The sequence below is a fragment of the Chiloscyllium punctatum genome, chromosome 4 (genome assembly GCF_047496795.1).
Source record: "Chiloscyllium punctatum isolate Juve2018m chromosome 4, sChiPun1.3, whole genome shotgun sequence".
Classification (NCBI taxonomy): Eukaryota; Metazoa; Chordata; class Chondrichthyes; order Orectolobiformes; family Hemiscylliidae; genus Chiloscyllium; species Chiloscyllium punctatum.
In genome coordinates this window covers 48855049-48879056 of record NC_092742.1, presented here as the reverse complement: position 1 = coordinate 48879056, position 24008 = coordinate 48855049, and the positions used below count along the sequence as shown (strand labels likewise).

General features: G+C 41.1%; 1 protein-coding gene across 2 annotated transcripts in view; it reads left to right on the top strand.

Moving 5' to 3' along the window:
* The window catches only part of LOC140476273 (kinesin-like protein KIF28P), a 105115-nt gene extending 83594 nt beyond the window's left edge, over positions 1–21521 (top strand). For both annotated transcript variants that reach the window (XM_072568623.1, XM_072568622.1), the window contains exon 24: positions 21333–21521. In XM_072568623.1, the coding sequence (XP_072424724.1) occupies positions 21333–21500 (168 nt within the window). In that variant the 3' untranslated portion in view covers positions 21501–21521. The remainder of the gene's footprint in view (positions 1–21332) is intronic.
* Positions 21522–24008: the final 2487 nt, after the last annotated feature.

The window sequence follows — 24008 nt, the reverse complement described above, 5'->3', positions numbered from 1 at the left end:
ATTTTAATCATTCTTTGCTGTTTTTATATTCTGTATAATCTTCTAAGCTGCCAGCCACCTTGGTGTAACTATATACATTCTCTTTAAGTTTGACACTGCCTTTAATTTTTATCCGTTGACATGTATGACGGGTTCTCTGCTTTGAATCTTTCTTTATTATTAGAATGTATCTATCCTGAATGCTCTGGAATATCCCCTTAAATCCTGTCTCTGCATCTCTATTTACTTATCCCTTAACCTCATTTGACGGTTCACTTTAGCTAGCTCTGCTTTCATGCCTTCATAATGTCCATTTTTAAAATTGAAAATACTAGCCTTGGATCCACTCTTCCACCCTCAAACTGAATGTAAAATCAATCATATTATGCTTAGTGCAACCTAGGTTGCCCACACTATTGGGTCATTAATTAATCCTACTTCATTACATAATACCATGTACTCTGCTCCCTAGTAGACACCAGAATACGCTGTTTCTAAGAAACTTTCTCGATAACCTTCTATGAACCTTATTGTAAGATCCTTTTCAGCTCTGAGCAAATGTCACAAAGTCTAGCGCGAAGTGTGCAACACAGCCATCTGGACTCTAGTACTTTGCTGAAAAGAACATGTAAGGAAATTAGAATGATTAATTCTAATCAGACTTTGCAAAACTACGGCTAACTTTGATAGTAACAGAAGCTCTACATTAAATAGAATTAGGATAAATAAACCAAGATGTAAATATTGTTTCTGTTTATTCTGACTTGACTTCAGTGTAGATAATTAGAAAGGAAATTCTAATTATTGCTGGGCCCACTTGTGCCCACACTAGGGTCACTCAAACCCACAGTGGGCCCACTTGTGTCCACACTGGGCTCTTTCAAATCCACGCTGGGCCCACTCAAGTCCACATTGGGCACACTCAAGTCGACGTTGGGCCAACTCAAGTCCACACTGGGCCCACTCATGTCCACAGTAGGCCCATTGAATCCACGCTGGGCCCACTCGAGTCTGTGCTAAATCCACTCGAGTCCACGCTGGACCCACTCGTGTCCACATTGAGTGCTCAGGAACCCACACAGGGTCCATTCAAGTCCACGCTGGGCCCACTCAAGTACTCATTGGGCCCACCCAGGTCCACACTGGGCCCATTCACATCCACACTGGGCCCACTCAAATCCACGCTGGGCCCACTCAAGTCCATGCTGGGCACATTTGAGTTGGTGCTGGGTTCACTGAAGTCCACGCGGGCCCACTCGAGTCTGTGCTGGGCCCACTTGAGTCCACATTGGGCCCACCCCATGTCCACACTGGGCCCACTCAAACCCATGCTGGGCCCATTCATGGCCACAATGGGCTCACTTGAATCCACGCTGGGCCAACTCAAGTCCATGCTGGGCCCACTCGAGTCCGCACTAGGCCCACTTGAATCCACGTTAGGCTGACTCGTGTCCACGTTGGGCCCACTCAAACCCACACTGGGCCCAATCATGACCACAATGGGCTCACTTGAATCCACACTGGCCCCACTCATGTCCACGCTGGGCCCACTCGTGTCCAAGCTGGGCCCACTCATACATGGCCTAGGCCATTTGAATCCACGCTGGGCCCACTCAAGTTTGCACTGGGCCCATTCGGGTCTGAGCTGGGCCCACTCAAATCCGGGCTGGGCTCACTCGGGTCTGAGCTGGGTCACTCGTGTCTGCACTGGGCCCACTCGAGTCTGTGCTGAGTCCACTCAAGTCTGTGCTGGGCCTACTTAAATCCATGCTGGGCACACTCTGTCCATACTGGGCTCGCTCAAGTCCACTCTGGGCCTACTCGAGGCTGACTGTGGGCCCACTCAAGTCCAACTCTGTGCACACTCATGTCCTTGCTGAGCCCAGTCACCGCTGCCAATGCTGTCACTGCAACCAAGCTCTTATGGTCAGTAACATAAAAGAGGCAAAAAATAGAAAAAAATGAGAAGAGAGGAAAGAGAAAAGAAACAAAAACAAAAGTGGATGGAGCGACAAGCCCTGGATTCAGAAGCCCTACTCCACCCCCACATAATGGAAATTTTTCAAGTTAATTTACCTCCCAACTGCAAAGGAAATTTAACTAGCTTAAAAAAACATGTCCAAATGGTATGTTTTTTCATTAACATTACATTCTGCATGGTTTCTCCAATAGCATACTTCAGTTATGGTGATCCCAGATAGAGGAGGTTACAATTTAATATCAGTAATGCCTTTTATTTATTCATAATAAATTCATTAAACTCATTAAATTAAATTTATATTGAGATAAACGTCCACAGGGATATTATCTACCTCCATCTGTGTGCCATTTGGTGGACAAAACTCATTGGAATTAGAAGACTACCACAGAGAAAAAATATAAAGATGACTTTGTTGGTAAATTTCCTTTTGAGTAGTGGATATGGAAGGAGGATTTTTAAATATGTTTTGAATATTAACAGAGCTTACTTATTCACAAAACTGATCTGATTGATGTTGACAAGCAGGAATTATACAAAAAATATGCTCCCACCTATGCAGTGTGACCTTACATGCTCAGGATTTACCCAGATATGTAAAATACAAAGGACAATGTCAGGCAATGTCAGTATGACACAGTTGTACAGTGTAAGCCAATTATTTTGTGAATATGTAATTTACCCCTTAGCCAACCAACCTGTGACTGGAATTGAATTTACAATGAAATATGGTATTTTAAGATTATGAAGCACAAAGAAAGGAAATGTTTCAATTTGAAAAGGTTATATATAACAAACACTAGACAACAGTGTTCTAATTTAAATATTGGAAGAAAGATATAAACTATAAAGAAACATAGTTGAGAACTTAAGAAAGTATTAGACAAAGAAATTCAACTCACATAAGAAAGCATGAGGCCCCCAAAATTGAGTTGGACTATTACAGATGAACAGAATATAGCAGATTAAAGCAATGGATTCTTCAGATCACTTTTCACAGAGTTACAGGCAAATACTAGTTGTAATAATAAATTGCATTTATGCAGCATAATTAACATGCTTAGATATCCCAAAGTTCTTCACAGTAACATGTTAAAATAAACTGGATTTTGAGCCAACAAAAGAGATATTAAAATAATTGACAAAAAGTTTGTAAAAGAAGATAGTTAAGGAGCCGTTTGAAGAGGAGAGAGACTGGTGGAGAAGAGCAATCATTGAGGAAGGGGATTTTAGATCTTAGGGTAGGCTGGATACTGAATGTACTATCACCAAAAGTCTGACAAACTCGGAGAGTTAGAGCAGGAGGAGATTACAGATATAGGCAAAGGGAGGTTATGGGAGGAATTTAAACCTGAGAATGAAAGTTTTAGAGTTGATATTAGATAAACCTAAATGTTCTAAAATACATGTAAAGAAATATATCATTGCAGAAACTTGAAGGATGAAATGCCATATTACTTGCATTGTATAATTCTCAGCGAGGTGAAGGAAAATATTTTCACTTTTTTTTAATATCCTAGATGTAGAGGAAAGCAAATATTCAGAATTGAAGTAAGATTAATTAGAGTTGGTTAACGTAACAGTGTATGGTGGATTTTAAGTATCTGGAATGTACCACATAAAACCAGCAGATTTTTCAGAGCTCATATCATAAGTTAACTGTGAAAGTTAAATCACTTTTCTTCCAAACTGGTTGTAATTTTGTTTTCTATGCTGTGATGGATACTGGCATTGCTGGCTGGGCCAGCATCTATTACCTGTCCCTATTGCCCTTGAGAAGGTGATGGTGAACTTGAACCTGCAGGTAGACTGACACCACCATTAGGGAGAGAATTGCAGGATTTTGACCCAGTGACAGTGAAGGAACAGTGATATATTTCCAGATCAGGATGCTGAGTGCCTTGCAGGTGATGGTTTTACTCTGTAGCTGCTGCCCTTGTCCTTCTCGATGAAAGTGGTCATGGGTTTGGAAGGTTCTACATTGGGTTCTTGGGCTAATTTGTGCAGTACATCTTGAGAATCATATATGCTCCTATTACTGAGTATAAGTGGTGGAGGGAGTGGATGCGGTGCCTGCTTTGTCTTGGGTGGTATCAAACATTTTGAGTGTTGTTGGAGCAGCACCCATCCAGGAAAGTGGGAAGTATTCCATCATATTTTTGATTTGTGCCTTGTTGATGATGGACAGGTTCTGGGGAGTCAGGAGGTGAGTTACTCACTGCAGTATCCCTAGCCTCTAGCCTGGTCTTGTAGCTATTGTAATTGTACAGTGAATCCAGCTGAGTTTCTGTTCAATGGTAAACCACCGCATCCTCCAACTCCACTCCCTGCCCTAGGATGTTGATATTGGGGGATCAGTGATCGAATAGAATAGAATGTCTACAATGTAGAAACAGGCCATTTGACCCAACAAGTCCATGCCAACTCTCCGAAGAATAAACCACCAGACCCATTCTCTTTCCCTATTATTTTACATTTTTACCCCTGACTAATGCACATCTCTGAACACTATGGGCAATTTAGCATGGCCAATTCACCTAACCTGCACACCTTTGTGATTGTGGGTGGAAACCAGAGCACCCAGAGGAAACCCACGCAGACACGGGGAGAATGTGCAAACTCCACATAGACAGTCATCTGAGGCTGGAATCGAACCCGGGTCCTTGGCACTGTGAGGCAGCAGTGCTACCCACTGAGCCATTGTGCCACCCTTTGATGTTAACTCCATTGATTGACAGAGCTGTGGTTAGATTGTTTATTGGAGATGGTCATAGCCTAGTAGTTGTGTGGCATGAATGTTACATGCCATTTGTCAGCCCAAGCCTAGATATTGTCCAGATCTTGTTGCATTTGAACATGGATGGCTTCAGTAATTGAGGAGTTGTGAATGGTTCTTCTGGTGGAGGTGTTAGGATTCAAAAAGATGGTTCAAAAATTTGCATTAGAGCACTTTTCCTGAATGCCTACAGCATTTGAAACAAGGTAAATGAGTTGACGGCACAAATCATCACAAATGGGTATGATTGAATGGCCATTACAGAGACATGATTGTCGGGTGGTCACAACTGGGAGTTAAATATCCAGGGAAAGGCAGACGAGAACAAATGGGAAATGATACTTAAGGATGACATCAGGGCATAGTAAGAGATGAGAGATTTTCTCTGGAGAAAATGGTTGAATCAATTTGGGTGTAAATTAGAAATAGTAAGGGGAAAAGGTCACTGATGGGCATAGTCTATAGGCCATCAAATAATAACATCATGTTAGGATGGACAATAAACAAAGAAATAACTGATGCATGTAAAAATGGAATGACAATTATCATGGGGCATTTTAACCTATATATTGATTGGTCAAACCAAGTCAGTCAAGGCAGCCTTGAGGAGGAGTTCATAGAATGCATCAATGATATTTTCCTTGAACAGTACGTAATGGAATCCATGGAACAGTACGTCGGCTACCTCTGTGTAATGAGATGGGAATAATTAATAATCTCATAGTTATGGATCTTCGCAGAAGGAACGATCAGTGTGGTTGAATTTAAAATATAGATGGAAGGTGAGTAGGTAAAATCCAATACCAGTGTCTTGTGCTTAAACAAGTGAGACTACAATGGGATAGGATGAGGAGTTGGCTAGGGTAGACTGAGGAACAATTGGGACAATTGTTGGGACAATTGAGGAACAGATAAGGACTTTCAAAGCAATTCTTCACAGTGCCGAGCAAAAGTATAAACCAGTGAAAAGGAAGGACTGTAGGAAAAGGGATAATCAGCCATTAATAATTAAGGAAATAAAGGAGGGTATCACATTGAAAACTAATGTATACAAAGTGGCAAAGATGAATGAAAACCTAGGGGATTAAGAAATCTTTAAAGATCAACAGAAATCCATGAAAAATAATCATAAAGCAAGTTAAGATGGGTTATGAGAGTAAACTAGCTCAGAATATAAAAACGGATAGCAAACGTTTCTACAAATACATAAAAGAGTGGCTAAGGTAAACATTGATCCTTTAGAGGATGAGAAGGGGGATTTAGTAATGGGAAATGAAGAAATGGCTGAGGTGTTGAGCAGATATTTTATGTCGGTCTTCACAGTGGAAGACATAAATAAGATGCCGGTACTTGATGACATAGAGGCTATGGCAGGTGAGGACTCAGAAATAAACACTATCACTAAAGAGATAGTATTGGGCAAGCTAAAGGGGCTAAAGGGAGACAAGTCTCCTGGTCCTGATGGAATGCATCCTGGGGTACTAAAAGAGATGGTGGGTGGAATAGCAAATGTGCTTGAGGTAATTCACCAAAATTTGCTGCATTCGGGGCGGTTCCAGCAGATTGGAAAACAGCCATTGGTATGCCACTATTTTAAAAAGGAGGGAAACAAAAGGCCCATTAGCTTAACTTCTGTAGTGGGTAAAATGCTTGAATCTATAATTAAGGAAAAAATAGTGAGAAATCTGGATAGAAATTGACCCATTGGGCAGATGCAGCATGGGTTCATAAAAGGCAGGTCATGTTTAACAATTTACTAGAATTCTTTGAGAACATTACAAGTGCAATGGACAAAGGGGTACCATTGGACGTGGTGTATCTGGATTTCCAAAAAGTGTTCGACAAGTTGCCGCACAAAAGGCAGCTGCATAGGATAAAGGTGCATGGCATTATGGGTAATGTATTAGCATGAATAAAAGATTGGCTCACTAACAGAAAGCAAATAGTAGAGATAAATGAGTGTTTTCTGGTTTGCTAGTAGTGTGCCTCAGGAATCAGTTGCTTACAATTTACATAGATGATTTAGAGTTGGGGACTAAGTGTAGTGTGTCAATGTTCGCAAATGGCACGAAGGCGAGTGGTAGTGCAAAGTATGCAGAGGACACTGAAAGTCTGCAGAGGAATACAGATATGTTAAGTGAGTGGGCAAGGATCTGGCAGATGGGGTACAATGTCAGCAAATGAGAAGTCATCCATTTTGTTAAGAATAATAGCAAAATGGACTGTTATTTAAATGGTTAAACATTGCAGCGTGCTACTGTGCAGAGGGGCCTGGGTGTCCTTGTGCATGAATCACAAAAAGTTGGTTGCAGGTGCAGCAGATAAGTAATAAATGAAGTGGATTATCATGTTGGAGGGATGGAGTTTTAAAATAAGGAGATTAAGCTGCAGCTGTATAGGGTGCTGGTGACGCCAACTTGGAGTACTATGAACAGTTTTGGTAGCCTTGGTTGAGAGAGGATGTACTGGCACTGAAGTGGGTGCAGAGAAGGTACACTAGGTTGATCCTGGAGTTGAGAGGGTTGGTTTATGTGGAGAGATTGAGTATACTGGCACTATACTCGGTGGAGTTTAGAAGAATAAATGACATCTTATAGAAAGAAATAAAATTATGAAGGAAATAGATAAGATAGAAGCAGGGAGGTTATTCCCACTGGTAGGTAAAACTAGAACTAGTGAGCATAGCCTCAAAAGGAGGGGGGAGCAGATTTTGAACTGAGTTGAGAAGGAACTTCTTCACCCAGACGGTTGTGAATCTGTGGATTTCCCTGCCCAGTGAAGCAGCTGAGGCTACCTCATTGAATGTTTTTAAGGCAAAGATAAATAGATTTTTGAACGGTAAAGGAATTAAAGGTTATGATGAGCGGGTGGAAGAGTGTTTTTTTGTGCAAAGTGGCTTAGCAACAGCATTGCAGTGAAAGGTGTGAGTGGAGCTGAGTCCACAAAAACATCAGCCATGATCTTGTTAAATGGCAGAGCAGGCTTATTGGGCCAGATGGCCCACTCCTGCTCCTATTTCTTGTGTTCTCATGGAGCACACTGACACCTTTCATTACAATGCTGTTACTAAGTCACTTTGCACACAGGACACACATCCATCTCATTTATTGGAACAGGGTGCATCTTGGGCTCCGAGCTTGCTTTCTGAGCACCCATTCATTTTGTGCCTACTTGAGTGATTTTCCTTGTGTTGCTGGTTCTTATATTGCTGACTCATCCAGAATTCACAACTCAACATCAAGAATCTAATTTTGCTGTTCTCATGATATTTCTCCAATTGATTCGCTGTTGCTCATCATTCAGTGACTGAGAAAGCTCTGCCCATCTGCTGAGGTCTAACAAGTGACAAAGGGTTAACATATCTTACTAACTTTTTTATATCCTTCTGCAGTATTTATAAAGCCAAGGATCCCATATGTTTTAACAATTTTATCAACTTTTCTGCCACCTTCAAAGATTTATGTCTGTGAATCGTGAGCTGCTTCTGAACTCCCACTGAAATTTTGTCATTTAGTTCATATTGCCTCATAATCTTTCCTTCCAAAATATATCTGTTCACACATGCATTAAATTCACATGCCTGCCCATATCACTGCTCTGTCTATGGCCATCTGAAGGCTGATAATATTTTCCTCACTACATGCTACCTTTCCAAGCATTCTGTCATTTCAAACGAAATGAACTGATATATAAGCAGAAAATGTAATGGAATTCTGGAAGAATTTATTGCACTCAAGTGAAAGATTTTGAAAGTGTCATTGTAAGTTCATCATGCATGAGATATTAGAGCTGTCTCATGATAGGAATTAATTTGGAATTCACATTTTCTTTTATATCAAATCTTGGATGTGAAATCAGCTGGCAATCAATTTTGGACTATTGCTTGTTAAATCTGCAGTAAGTATGGCATAGCCATTAATCTTTTGCATGAATATTCAAGTATAAAGAATATGAAGCATTCTTAATGTCTTCACTACCACCTCAAAACCTGATGCACAACAGAGAAAGTATGAGCCACGATATACAATGACAGATACCTTAGAATAGTTAAGATAATGACGAGAGTCAGAGAGTCATAGAGATGTACAGCATGGAAACAGACCCTTCAGTCCAACCTGTCCAAGCCAAACCAGATATCCCAACCCAATCTAGTCCCACCTGCCAGCACTCAGCCCATATCTCTCCAAACCTTTCCTATTCATATACCCATCCAAATGCCTCTTAAATGTTGCAATTGTACCAGCCTCCACCACATCCTCTGGCAGCTCATTCCATACACCTATTACCCTCTGCTTGAAAAAGTTGCCCCTTAGGTCTCTTTTATATCTTTCTCCTCTCACCCTAAACCTATGCCCTCTAGTTCTGGACTCCCCGGCCCCAGCGAAAAGACTTTGTCTATTTATCCAATCCATGCCCCTCATAATTTTGTAAACCTCTATAAGGTCACACCTCAGCCTCCGACGCTCCAGGGAAAACAGCCCCAGCCTGTTCAGCCTTTCCCTGAAGCTCAAATCCTCCAACCATGGCAACATCCTTGTAAATCTTTTCTAAACTCTTTCAAGTTTCACAACATCTTTCCGATAGGAAGGAGACCAGAATTGCATGCAATATTTCAACAGTGGCCTAACTAATGTCCTGTGCAGCCACAGCATGACCTCCCAACTCCTGTACTCAATACTCTGACCAATAAAGGAAAGCATACCAAACGCCTTCTTCACTATCCTATCTACCTTAGTCTTCAGATGTATAGTTTGATATGGTCTTACTCATCACTGCTTGTAATCACTTCATTTTTTCCATTGTTCTAAATTTTGTTCAGTCCAGGAGACTGAATGCTTGGTCTTGCCCTCTGGCTGGCCTCCCAGTTATCAAATGGGTCATCAACTGTACACATCAGGCAATTGAGGTCTGTACACATGTACAGTCAATTTCACATAAAAGTTGACCCCCTACTTTTGACTAAAAAAATCCTTAAGTTTTTATAATGTCTCATGCTAGTATTAGGAGCACTGAATGAAGGTAACAGTTCAGGGATTACTTTTCACAAAGAATAACCTTTATTGTCAGGTGCATTCGAATGCGTGCACTGAAAAGTTTGTCATGTCACTGCTTTGGTGCCATCTTAGGTACAAGGTACCTTTGAGTTTGTTACATTGGGATTATATTATAGACCCCCTAATAGTCAGAGGGAAATTGAGAAACAGATTTGTAAGGAGATCTTGACAATCTGTAAGAATAATAGGGTGGTCATGGTAGGGGATTTTAACTTTCCAAACATCGACTGGGACTGCCATAGTGTTAAGGATTTAGATGGTCAGCAGTTTGTTAAGCGTGTACAAGAAAATTTTCTGATTCAGTATGTGGATGTACCTACTAGAGAAGGTGCAAAACTTGACCTACTCTTGGGAAATAAGACAGGGCAGGTGACTGAGGTGTCAGTGGGGGAGCACTTTAGGGCCAGTGACCATAATTCCATTAGTTTTAAAATAGTGATGGAAAAGGATAGCCCAGGTCTAAAAGTTAAAGTTCTAAATTGGAGGAAGGCCAATTTTGACAGTATTAGGCAAGAGCTTTCAAAACCTGATTGTACGCGGGTAAAGGTATGGCTGGAAAATGGGAAGCCTTCAGAAATGAGATAACGCGAGTCAAGAGAAAGTATATTCCTGTTAGGGTGAAAGGGAAGGCTGGTAGGTATAGGGAATGCTGGATGACTAAAGAAATTGAGAGTTTGGTTAAGAAAAAGAAGGAAGCATATGTAAGGTATAGACAGGATAGATCGAGTGAATCCTTAGAAGAGTATAAAGGAAGTAGGAGAATACTTAAGAGGGAAATCAGGAGGGCAAAAAGGGGACATGAGATAGCTTTGGCAAATAGAGTTAAGGAGAATCCAAAGGGTTTTTACAAATACATTAAGGACAAAAGGGTAACTAGGGAGAGAATAGGGCCCCTCAAAGATCAACAAGGCAGCCTTTGTGTGGAGCCACAGGAGATGGGACAGATACTAAACAAGTATTTTGCATCAGTGATTACTGTGGAAAAAGACATGGAACACATAGAATGTAGGGAAATAGATGGTGACATCATGAAAAATGTCCATATTACAGAGGAGGACGTGCTGGATGTCTTGAAATGCATAAAAGTGGATAAATCCCCAGGACCTAATCAGGTGTACCCTAGAACTCTGTGGGAAGCTAGGGAAGTGATTGCTGGCCTTTACTGAGATATTTGTATCATCGATAGTCACAGGTGAGTGCCAGAAGACCGAAGGTTGGTTAATGTGGTGTCACTGTTTAAGAAAAGTGGTAAGGACAAGTCAATGAACTATGGACCAGTGAGCCTGATGTCAGTGGAGGGCAAGTTGTCGGAGGGAATCCTGAAGGACAGGATGTTCATGTATTTGGAAAGGCAAGGACTGATTAGGGATAGTCAACATGGCTTTGTGCGTGGGAAATTATGTCTCACAAACTTGATTGAGTTTTCTGAAGAAGTAACAAAGAGGATTGATGAGGGCAGAGCTGTAGATGTGATCTGTATGGACTTCAGTAAGGCGTTCGACAAGGTTCCCCATGGGACACTGGTGAGCAAGATTAGATTTTATGGAATACAGGGAGAACTAGCCATTTGGATACAGAACTGGCTCAAAGGTAGAAGACAGAGGGTGATGGTGGAGGGTTGTTTTTCAGACTGGAGGCCTGTGACCAGTGGAGTGCCACAAGGATCGGTGCTGCATCCACTACTTTTTGTCATTTATATAAATGATTTGGACGCGAGCATAAGAGGTACAGTTAGTAAGTTTGCAGATGACAGCAAAATTGGACATGTCGTGGACAGCGAAGAAGGTTACCTCAGATTACAACACCTTCAACATATTGTCTAGCTATCACCATTGTTAACAGCTAACCCGAGAATGCAACTTTAAAAAAAAAGGGTTTTGTGATTTACACATGAAAGAAGTGAAACTATCACTGTATTCTAACAGATGAAAGGCTTAACAGACAATCAATTTTTCAATGTATAATTTCAGTAACATCACACTGCAAATTTTTGCTATAAATTCTGTGTTATGATCAAGCCCTCCACAATCACCTGATGAAGGAGCGCCGCTCCGAAAGCTAGTGTGCTTCCAATTAAACCTGTTGGACTATAACCTGGTGTTGTGTGATTTTTAACTCAGATTACAATGGGATCTTGATCAGATGGGCCAATGGGCAGAAGAGTAGCAGATGGAGTTTAATTTAGATAAATGTGAGGTGCTGCATTTTGGGAAAGCAAACCTTAGCAGGATTTATACACTTAATGGTAAGGTCCGAGAGAGTATTGCTGAACAAAGAGACCTTGGAGTGCAGGTTCATAGCTCCTTGAACGTGGAGTCGCAGGTAAATAGGATAGTGAAGAAGGTGTTTGGTATGTTTTCCTTTATTGGTCAGAGACTTGAGTACAGGAGTTGGGAGGTCATGTTGCGGCTGTACAGGATATTGGTTAGGCAACTGTTGAAGTATTACATGCAATTCTGGTCTCCTTCCTATTGGAAAGATGTTGTGGAACTTGAAAGGGCTCAGACAAGCTTTACAAGGATGTTGCCGTGGTTGGAGGATATGGGGCTATAGGAAGAGGTTGAATAGGCTAGGGCTGTTTTCCCTGGAGCATCGGAGGCTGAAGGGTGACCCTATAGAGGTTTATAAAATCATGAGGGGCATAGATAGGATAAATAGACAATTTTTTTTAGGGTGAGAGTGGTAAGATATAAAAGAGACCTAAGAGGCAACATTTTCACGCAGAGAGTGGTACGTGTATGGAATGAGCTGCCAGAGGAAGTGATGAGGCTAGTACAATTGTAAGGATAAATAGACAAAGTCTTTTCCCTGGGATGGGGGAGTCCAGAACTCAAGGTTTAGGGTGAGAGTGGAAAGGTATAAAAGAGACCTAAGGGGCAACTTCTTCATGTAGAGGGTGGTATGTCTATGGAAGTGGTGGAGGTTATTACAATTGCAACATTGAAAAGGCATCTGGATGAGTATGTGAATAGGAAGGGTTTGGATGGATATGGGCCAGGTGCTGGTAGGTGGGACTAGATTGGGTTGGGATATCTGGTTGGCATGGATGGGTTGGACTGAAGGGTCCGTTTCCATGCTGTATAGCTCTATGTCTCTATGACTCTATAAACAAAAAACATTAGCATAGCAATATAAAGTTTTTAAAATTACTCAAATTACTTTAAGTCCAGAAAAGGAATAACAGTATTATAAGTAAAGGAAGTATCTTTAAAAAGTACTCAAGTTGTAGACTTTTTGCTGAGTCCATGCCCGCTGGGCTTCAGAATTCCAGGCCTTGCTGCCTCCATGTGCTGGCCTCTGGCCCGGGACATGCCTCCATGACCATGATCCAGGACCCGCCTCTGGGACTCATCTCCTAGGCCAGCCTGGACTCAGACTTTCTCCCTCCCGCTGCGTGCTCCGGCCCACAACTCACCTCCAGGTCACACCTCTGGGACTCACCTCTAGGACTCCTCTCCTAGGCCAGCCTGGACTCAGGCTTCCTCCCGCTGCGTGCTCTGGCCCATGACTCACCTCTGGGACCCGCCTCCGGGACTCGTCTCTCAGGCAGACCTGGATTCAGGCTGCCTCCTGCTCCAGGCTCTGGTCTATGACTCACCTCCAGGACTTGCCTCCAGCACAGCATGGTCTCCGGGCTGGATTTAGACCCGTCTCCTTTTGCTCTGAGTAAGTTTATAAAGTTCAAATTATGAATGGGATGGAGAAGCAAAACTGCAGAAAGGTGAAGAAAAGAAGAAAGAGAAAGGAAAGGGAACTAGCAAAGCACAGGAGCACTGACTGGAGCATCCTATTCTGCCGCCATCTTGAGACCATCTTTTCATTCATAATTGCTCTTTTCTTATTTAAGCCACCTGAAATATCCAGCCTGGAATAGCAATTCCCTGCTGGCTTCTGAACCACTGAGATTTTCCTGAATCTTACTTTTTCTTGGCTAAATGCCAGTGACATCTAGTTTTTTGGAGGATTTTCACTTCAAGGCCAGGTGAGATTTCTCACTGTATCTTACCACACTCACCCTATTCACTATTTGTCCCTCCCTTACAGAATTCCTTTCATCTGATTCTAACCAAATCTCACCAAAACCTGTTCCTGGAACAACTTGCCACTGAGCAGATATTTGTGAAAAGACCAGCATCCCTTGCAACCACGCCATCTTTAAAGAGCTGCCATGCACCCGGACAAGTGTTGATGTTGTGGTTACTTCTAACAATTATCTGCAGCATACTCTCGTGCAAGTTAACAATCATTTACCGAGGCAAATTTAAGGACAGTCTGTCCTAGATTAGCCAGGCCAAAACTCTACTGAATACAAAAACACCATTTAAAAAAAAATTCCCCTATCTGGTTTACTACTCAAATTCTAATCTTGTCTTTGCATATTCATATGAAAAGCAGATTCTCCAGTTCCAGGTACAATCTTTACTAACCCGCTCAGGACTTTTTTATCCTATCCCAACCTGGCTCCATCACTGCAACTGTTTGCTTGACCCTTACCTGTTTATCATCATCCCCACCTTAGGTTTCCTAACCAGTTCATCTTTTGTCATTTCCAATGTCTTTCTGGAGAATTCTGTTGATCTCCTTCTTTATGGTGTACAAGGTTTGGCTGGAGAATTCTGCTCCTTTGCTTTTACTGTGAACATATAAATCCTGATTTAACTCTCACAACTGTCAACCCAAGTAATTATCCCTCACCAGCAATGTAGTAACACAGAAGCCACAAAGCCTTGCTGCTCACAGAACAAAGCTGGCTGACTGTCACTCACTCACATATGCAACCCTATTCTCTCAGCCTATTCACTGTTTAACACCAGGCCAGCCCGTTTACCTGTCCTTATCCACATCCATGTCTAAACTCTATCTCAAATGTCCACTGAAGGGGTACAGCTTGTTATTATCCAATAGGGAAGCAAGGTAGACAAGCAGGAGGCTGGAAGAGCAGAGCAAGCTGGGCAACATCAGTTGAAGAAGTCAACATTTCTGGTGTAACCCTTCTTCATACAAAATGTTGATTTTTCCACCTCCTGATGCTGCCTGACTTGCTGTGTTCTTCCAGCCTCCTGCTTGTCTACCTTGGATTCCAGCATCTGGAGATTTTCTTGTCTCAAACCAATAGGGGAGCAGGCAAGCAATTGGATAAATCCTAACAGCCAGCAAAAGCGAACACAAACAAAATGAATAGAGACTTGATCCATTGTCCCTATCCATTATCTTTCAAGCTCCCTGAAGATTCGCCTCATATCACTCCTAGCTTTCTTGCTGACAATCTTGAAATTGTGAACTCTAGTTACTGACATACCAACTAGCAGAAGCAGAATATCATTCTTCAGCTTGTCAAAATTGGTCATACTTTTGAGCACCTTATTAAGGTCACATCTTAATCTTCTCTGCTCCAAGGAGAAAAGTAAATTTTCTCTATTTTTTCCTTGTATTTAAATCTCTCATTCCTGGTATAATCCTAGTAAATCTCCTCTGCACTTTCTTCAGGGCTCTAGCACCCTTCCTTAAGTAAGGTGCCCGGAACAGAACACAATGTGTCAAATACTTGTTTTACAGTCTCTGCTTCTTTAGCACTCTGCAAGTGGATTGGAGAGGTGCCATGAGGATCTTGAAGAGTTGGCAAATGTGGATGCCAATGTCCCTGGTGAGGGCTGGTGTTTATGGATCATATTTGGTGCTGAGCAAGATGGAGGCTGACCGCAGCCAGTGTTAAGCTGAATTTGCTAGGTCCCCATTCTGTTTTCCGTGCGACGATTTATCAAATTGCATTCAGTAAGATAAGAAGTTGTGCAAATCAAAGGTATTTAACAAGCAATAATCCCCTTTGAGTAGCAACTTACTGCTGCCTTCTGGGATACTCACCTCAATGCCTTGCAGATGTATAAAGAATGTATCTAGTTGCTTCGAATATCAAGATAAGCCTCATTGGATTTCTCATGCGATTCTGCTACAAATCTCAGCATTGCCCATGTCATTCAGGCTTCTGTAAGATTCTATGAAGTAATTCCCAAGAACTGCCATGTAATTCACCCCTTCAGTAATATTACTAGTGTCCAGCTCAACTCCTTATTGTTTGTCTAAAGGTTTGGTCACATAGACTTGAATCTTTCATAAGAATATATGGCATTCAGTTTACCTGCAATCAACAAAAAAAAACATGCCTTTTGTGCAAATTTCACAGAGAGCGCGATGTTCCCACTCCCATGTTTTCATCCCCACCCAGTTAAGCCGGTCTGAGAAATTCACAACTTGAAGCAGAGACAAAACATTGTGCCTCAAAGATGAGTTTATCTTTTCATACAAGATCGAGGATATTTTGAAGAGCCCAGACAGTGATGTCCCACTAAACAAGCAACAAAAGCTAATGACAGCTGTGACAGAGGAAGCAGTTCTGATTTATTCCTTTCTGGAATTTGGGCATCGATGGCAGAGTCAGCCATTGCTGACCATCCCTAATTGGCAGACTGAAGATGCACTGAATGGATAAATCTGGACACTTGCTTCACTCAGGATATACAGGATGGTAATGGTTCCTGCACCATGCACAACACAGTGCAAATGTGAAGGTTGTAGATCTGGGCTGAAGAAAGTGCTAAGTGCTTTGCCTCTTCAGAAGGTTAGGAAGAGCATGAGGATGAAGCGATGGAGTGTTATGTTGAAGTAACTATGTGTGGTGAGGTAATCTGAGGCAATTACAAGTAACAATGCATATTGCTGCCTAAGATGACCTGATTAAGGCATGTGTTGTATATGAGTCTGAAAGATCGTAAGTAGATTGAAATACTGAGGAGTGCCTGAAATATAACCTTGATTACATTTATGGGCTCGTGGGTAGAACAGCTTCAGATTTGCAAGGAGTAAGAGTTAACATATGATCTTCCTCAAAGTTCCCATTACAACGTGTATCATATCAATGTAATGTGCAACTAGTTGCTTACAGGCAATAAGTTATATTTTGTTAACTATAAGGGTTTCTCCTAGATAGACCAGAAGGTAGTTTGCCTCTATCATATTAGACAAAGCAGGCTCTGTAATTTTCAACACTTAGAGGGGCTGCAATCTTTACGATGAGCAGAGGTCCATTCAACATGGTGTGTTGGCATGTCCATTCAACATGGTAAGTATTTGCATGAATATAATTTGACTGCTTGTTCAAGGTGGTGAGCAACAGTGTGGATTTCATTTGCTCACACTACATGGTGATATGAAACCTTCACACTCAGCTTTAAGTCACCTGCTTATACAGAGCTGCTGATGGCAGAGAAGACCAGAAGGTTTTGGAATCCTTCAAAAGAAACCCTTGGAGCCTTGTGAAGAATGTTCCAACAAATGGTAAAAGCATTTCAGAGCTAATAGGAAACGTGCTGCAACAAGAAAGTTGGCAACCTTTGGAAAATGAGTATTAGGAAGATTGAAACGGATTCATTCTAGAAGTCTAGAAGCAGCATAGATCAATCCTAAGGGAAAATCAACCATGGCACAGGAGATTATCAGAATCCCTTTATTTGCTAAGGTACAAAACTATAAACAACATACATGATAAACCAATACAATGGGTAGGATAGGTACCAGGCATTAGAAGTCCTCATCAGTGTGGTGAAATAAAGAAACCTCACAGGCACAGACTGTACCCAGTAATTAAAAGCAAATCTTTATCTGTCATAAAATGTGCAAATTTGTGACACAATTGTTGAAAAGCAAGAAATCACCCAGTTGTCCATACAAAGAAATTAATGAGGGAGAGCAACAGAAGAATAAGCTGAAGTTTTCCTTGGGGAGCCAGATTTTACATTTCTGTAAGCTTGATATTTATGTCAATGGCCATATCATATATTGCACATTAGACATCTAGATGAAACACATGAATTAGAACTAACAAGGTAATCGGTTACTCAGCTGTCACGACACACTTATCAGCTTTAGCGTCTGATATCAAGTCTACATGAGTGAGTGTGATAAACCATGTGATATGGTATACTACCAGTTGACTGTTTCTTACTCCCATAGCTAGGCAAAATGAGATTGGCCATCTCCTGCACTTTCTCTTCTGTGGTCATCAAAGTGGAGGTGGCTGAAGGGCTACCTTTGGTTTTCTGTTCCTCCTGCTGGTCTCTGCACTTGTCACCTGCAAAAAGAGAAGGAAGAGATGTCTAAGCAGGAGAAGTTGATGATTTGGGAGGATAGAAGGACAGCATTTGTGGAGGATCACTGTGAGGGGTGGATGTGACATTGTATTGAGATGAGGCCGAGTGTCACTGATAGTTTGTTAAAGGGGATGTGAGGAAGTACCTTCACATAGAAAGGGCAATTACTCCTGAAGGTCTGTTAGCATGAGGAGTGATGTGCAGCTGAAGATCTAAGAAGGAAGAATGAGAGGTAGTGTGTGGATGGTTGGGCTTACGCAAACATTACGACTGTTGAAGTGCTATGCCTTAAACCTCTTTCACCACTATCTGCCAAAGCACTGGACTACAGTCTTTCTCCCAACCTCTTCCATCATTTTCAGCTACACATGTTTATTTTTGGAAACAGGCTTTTTTTCCCCTTTGTTTGTGCAGAAGAAAATCTCCCTATCTGTCCTGTCCAGAGGTACATTGGGGAAGAATGGCACTGCCAAATCTGTTTCTGTCTTCATTTATGTAGCTTCCGGCTCTATCTCCTGTGCCTCAATCCTGCTCCTCACGTGCTCCCTGTTTGGCTGAAATATATTGCAGTGGGTTCAGTTAAATAAAATGAATTTGAGATGTGTGTCTCTGTAATAATTATGAACCAGTTTTTGCCTTGACATTGTTCACTATTCTGGACATGTGAGAAACTAGACAACATTTTTAAGTCTTCTACCTACTGTAAGATGCTTAGGTCAATTTATAAAAAAATTGTGATGTTTGTGTTGATTTTACTTTCTATATTTATCTTCTCTAATGTAAGGATTAATGGCCTTAACTTTAGTGAATGCAGCATGTGTTACTGCACAGAGCCATTGGACAATTTTCTAGGTTGTTGTCTGCTTGAGTCGCAGGTAGTCAGGGTAGTGAAGAATGCGTCAGGTATGCTTGCCTTTATTGGTCTGTGCACTGCACATAGGAGGTCATGACATTGGTTAGGCCACTTTTGGAATACTGCATTTAGTTCTGGTCTCCCTCTTATGGGAAGGATGTCATTAAACCTGAAAGGGTTCGGAAAAGATTTATAAGGATGTTGCCGGGATTGGGGGTTTCAGCTGTAGGGACAAGTTGAATAGGCTGGGGCTATTTTCCCTGGACCATCAAAGGCTGAGGGATGACATTACAGAACTTTATAAAATCATGAGGGGCATGACAAAGTGACAAGTGCCAAAGTCTTTTCTCCAAGGTAGGGGTGTCCAAACCAAGAGGGCATATGTTTAAGTTGAGAGAGGAAAGATTTAACAGGGACCTAAGGGGCAACTTTTTCATGCAGAGAGTGGTGCATGTATAAAATGAACTGCCAGAGGAAGTGGTGAAGGCTGGTACAATTATGACATTTAAAAGGCAGCTGGATGGGTACATGAATAGGAAGGGTTTAGAGGGAGATAGGCCAAACTCTGGCAAATATGACTAGATTATTTTAGCATATCTGGTTGGCATGGATGAGTTGGACCAAAGGGTCTGTTTCCATGCTGTAAATCTCTATAACTCTATCTCAGCTTTGACAGTAATCAAGATGCTAAAATGGTCTCCAGGTTTATAACAGCACAAAAGGAAAGACTTTAATTTGCTTTCTGTCCTACTCCTGGTAGAATCCACAATTATTTGATGTTTGCCAAAACTAACCAGACCATCGTACGCACATCAGAAAAATGTCTCAAAATATTTCAAATCAATTCATTCCTGTTACTGAAGTTCAGTTACTGCTGGTACATTGTCAAATGCAGTACCATTTATGTGCATAGCAAGGTCATACAAATAGCATTGGATTTCTACTTTTTACTGTCAGAAATTAATACAAATCCCAATAATCAGGCAGGATAATGGTTTTAAATTTTACAATGATGATATTTAATGCCCTAGAGGAAGGACAGACATTAATTCAATTCATTTTGCTGCCAATCACAGCTATGATGAGCCCAGGGATGCTGCACAGAAACTTTTAACTTCTCCAATGTAAATTGAAGGGATCAGTCACACTCAGTAGGTCCTTTGTGCCTCCTGGCAGCATGGCACCTTACTGACAGTCTTGGATTAAATGCTGTGACTATCACCTAACAGTAAAATTATACACACTAGTCACAGGAGATGTTGAAAAAAAATTGTAAAAACAACATTAAAATACTCAAATATAAACAGTCAAAAAGAGATTTTTTTTAAAAAATTGTGACTTTTTGATTAAAAGTTCATATTCCTCTGCTAAGTATTATTCTGAATGTATAATCAAACTATAACAAGAAATTCTGTAAGGCTACAATGGTCTATTTAAGTCTCAACCATTTCTTCATGGCATCCAGTTTCAAAAAGACCTATTCATATAAATTATTTGAATGTGCACATAGGAGGTATAGTTAGTAAATTTGTAGATTGGAGGTGTAGTGGACAGCAAAGAAGGTTACCTCAGAATACAACGGGATATTGATTGAATGGGCCAATGGGCTGAGGAGTGGCAGATGGAGTTTAATTTAGATAAATGTGAGGTGCTGCATTTTGGAATTGCTAATCAGAGCAGGACTTATACACTTAATGGTAAGGGTCCTGGGAGTGTTGCTGAACAAAGAGACCTTGGAGTGCAGGTTCATGGTTCCTTGAAAGTGGAGTCACAGGTACACAGGATAATGAAGATGGTGTTTGGTATGCTTTCCTTTATTGGTCAGAGTATTGAGTACAGGAGTTGGGAAGTCATGTGGCTGTACTGGACATTGGTTAGGCCACTTTTGGAATATTGCAGGCAATTCTGGTCCCCTTCCTATTGGAAGGATGTTGTGAAATTTTGGAAAAGATTTACAAGGATGTTGCCAGGGTTGGAGGATTTGGGCTAAAGGGAGAGGTTGAAAGGCTAGGGCTGTTTTCCCTGGAGCATTGGAGGCTGAGCGGTGATTTATAGAGGTTCACAAAATCATGAGGGGCCTGGAGAGGGTAAATAGACAAGGTCTTTTTCCTGGGATAGGGGAAGTCCAGAACTCAAGAGTGTAGGTTTAGGGTGAGAGGGAAAAGATGTAAAAGAGACCTAAGGGCAACCTTTTCACCTAGAAGATGGTGCATATGGAATGCGCTGCCAGAGAAAGTGGTGGAGGTTATAAAATTACAACCTTTAAAAGGCATCTGGATGAGTATATGAATATGAAATGTTTGGAGGGCTATGGGCCATGTGCTGGAAAATGGGACTAGAATAGATTAGGATATCTTGTCAGCATGGATGATTTGGACCTAATGGTCTATTTCCATGCTGTACATATCGATGACTCTAATTCCTTTCCATATTTTACTTGGACTTTGCATCTTCCTTTGGATAATGGTATTTAAATCCCACTTTATATTTAGGTAAGGAACTTTTCATGGTGCCTCCAAATTAATGTTTCTTTTGTAATGCATTTTAGGATGAAGGACGTATTCTTTGCCTCAGGTATTTTGCAAATGAAAGAAATCAACTGATCGAAGAGCTGGGAGAGGAATTGGAAAGTTGTGTGGGAAAACTGAAGAACGACATTGCAAAAATTATCAAAAGAAAGAAAGAACTTCAGATTGATGCAGTGTCACCACCTTAAAAGAAAATCTTCGAATGGAAGTTGGACTCATATTATTCATGTGGTGTTAACTGTTATCCAATCAAAATAAAGCTGAAAGGTTTTTTTTTTAATTCTTGCTTGGCTTTGTTAATGATATTGATGTTATTTTATGCCTTCTTGCAATGTTGGTGATGTTGCCATGATAGCAATAATTGCACTGAGACAATAGGAGTGAATCATTGCATTATATTTCTAGTTTACGTATTGCAGGATTTGAATCAGGAATGAAAAAAGAATACTCACATTGGGATGATTTATCACTTACTGCTTATGACATTCCTGCTTTCCTATTTGTGTCTTTTCAATGGCCTCAAGAAGTTAAGTATTACTAAAGAAGTAATTATGGTGATTGACTACAATAAACTCTGTTGGTTGTGCTCAAGTGGTGGACATTGGGATAGCATCCAGTGTTAGGACTGCCAAAACAGTGGAGTGTGTTCAGTTACTTACTAGGTTAGTCATATTTCTTACTTCCTGTTGCTGCACTCTCAATCTGATTGAGAATATTGCACCATGTTCCCAAATTGAGAAAGAGGACAAGCTTTGAGTGTCAGTGAATGAGCCATCTATCACAACACTCTGCCTTCCTTTACAAACATGGTGTTGATATGTTTGATCCAATTAAGTAGCTGGCCAGTAACATTACAGATTATGGCCCATCAATGAAGATGCTATTTAGAAGTATGAGAATATAGGCAGGTGAGAAAAGGCTAGACGATGGTGGAGTGTTGGCTTTTTTTCTTCAAGATATCATTGCCTGTTATTTACAATGATATGGTTTTTGTTTTCCTTGCTGCCTGTCAGAATGTTACCTAGATCTTGTTCTTAGCTGTATCGGCTGATTCATTTTTGGAAACATTGAACTGAAAATTTTACCAGCCATTTGAGAGGTTGAACAGGAAACATAAAATCTGGCAAAATAGCATGGGAAAGCAGCAGGTGAGCTGCCCAATTTCTTGAAGAGAACATGACAGTGTGATGCTTTGAGTGGCTGGTTTGAATGCTGCTGAGAGTTGTAGTCCATCAGCTTGCATGAAAGGCATTCAGAGACTGTGTTAGACTTAGCATTGGCCTTGTGAGTGTGAGGTAGCATGATGGTGCTATTTATCCTTGCAAAGTGCAGAAGATCATTGACCTCCTTTATACTCTTCTCAGCCTTCTATTTCACCGTGGGGATTTTTACTGACCCATACTGTTATTTCTATTCAGGTGACCTGACTGGTGAGTTGGCCACGTTTTGTGGCAATCCAGAAGAGGACTGAACTTCTCTCTGACATCCCATTCACCAGCACTTCCATACCATTCACTGTGAAGCAGTGAGAGTGCTTAGTTTTCTTCCGTTATTGTGTTTGGACTTTAAAGGCAGTTTGAATGGTAATTCTGGCTTGCAGCATTTGTAGTGGTGTCCAGCTAAGGTTTAAATATGAGGCTTTACTGAGTATTGCTCCAGCATCTTGCTTCCATAAATGAAAAGCTGAGAAGCACATGCACACTCGAAATAACTGCTTACAGCTTATAGTCATATAGTCATGGAAGTTATAATGGAGAACAAATGACAGCAGACCAAGTAAATACATACTTTGATTTTGTTTTCGAAAAGAAGGACACAAATAACCTCCCAAAAATATTGGGACACACAAGGTGTAGTGAGAGGAAGGAACTGAAGGAAATCAATGTTAGTAGGAAAATGGTGTGAGGGAAATTGATGGGATTAAAGGCCGATAAATCCCCAGGGCCCAATAATTTTCTCCAAGAGTACATAAGGAAGCAATCCAAGCAATACTGGATGCATTAGTGATCATCTATCAAGATTCTATAGATGTTCAAACACTTCTCATGGACTGGAGGATTGCTAATGTAACCCCAGTATTAAAAAAAACTAGGAAGAGAGAAAACAGGGAATTGTGTACTTGCTTGACATTGGTAGTGGGAAAAGTGGTAGAGTCCATTATAAAAGATTTAATAGAGAGCTCTTGGAAAACAAACTCAGACAAAGTCAGCATGGATTTATGAAAGAGAAATCATGTTTGACAAATCTACTGAACTTTTCGAATGTGAAACTTGCAGAATGAATAAGGTGGAGCCATGGGATTTGGTTTACTTGGACTTTCAAAAGGTTTTTAATAAGCGATTAGCATGTCCAATTAAAACGCATGGGACTGGGGTAGCGTTTGTTCTCTTTATTCTGGCTACGTGGACCAATGGGGTCCATGTACAGCAGCGACTTCCAGAAGTCAGTGCCCATGATTGGTGTGTCGATGTAATCCCCATGAGCGGAACCTTGGAGAGACTGTACACATAGCTAGGATTTAGATCAGAGTGGTGCTAGAAAAGCACAGCAGGTCAGGCAGCACCACAGCTACACAGTTTAGAGGGAATGTTGATTGTAGAGTAGTGTATTGTTGTGTATTGGCATGGATATAAAATTGATTGACAGACAGTAAACAAAGGGTAGGAATAAATTGTTTTTTTTCTAAGCGGCAGGTA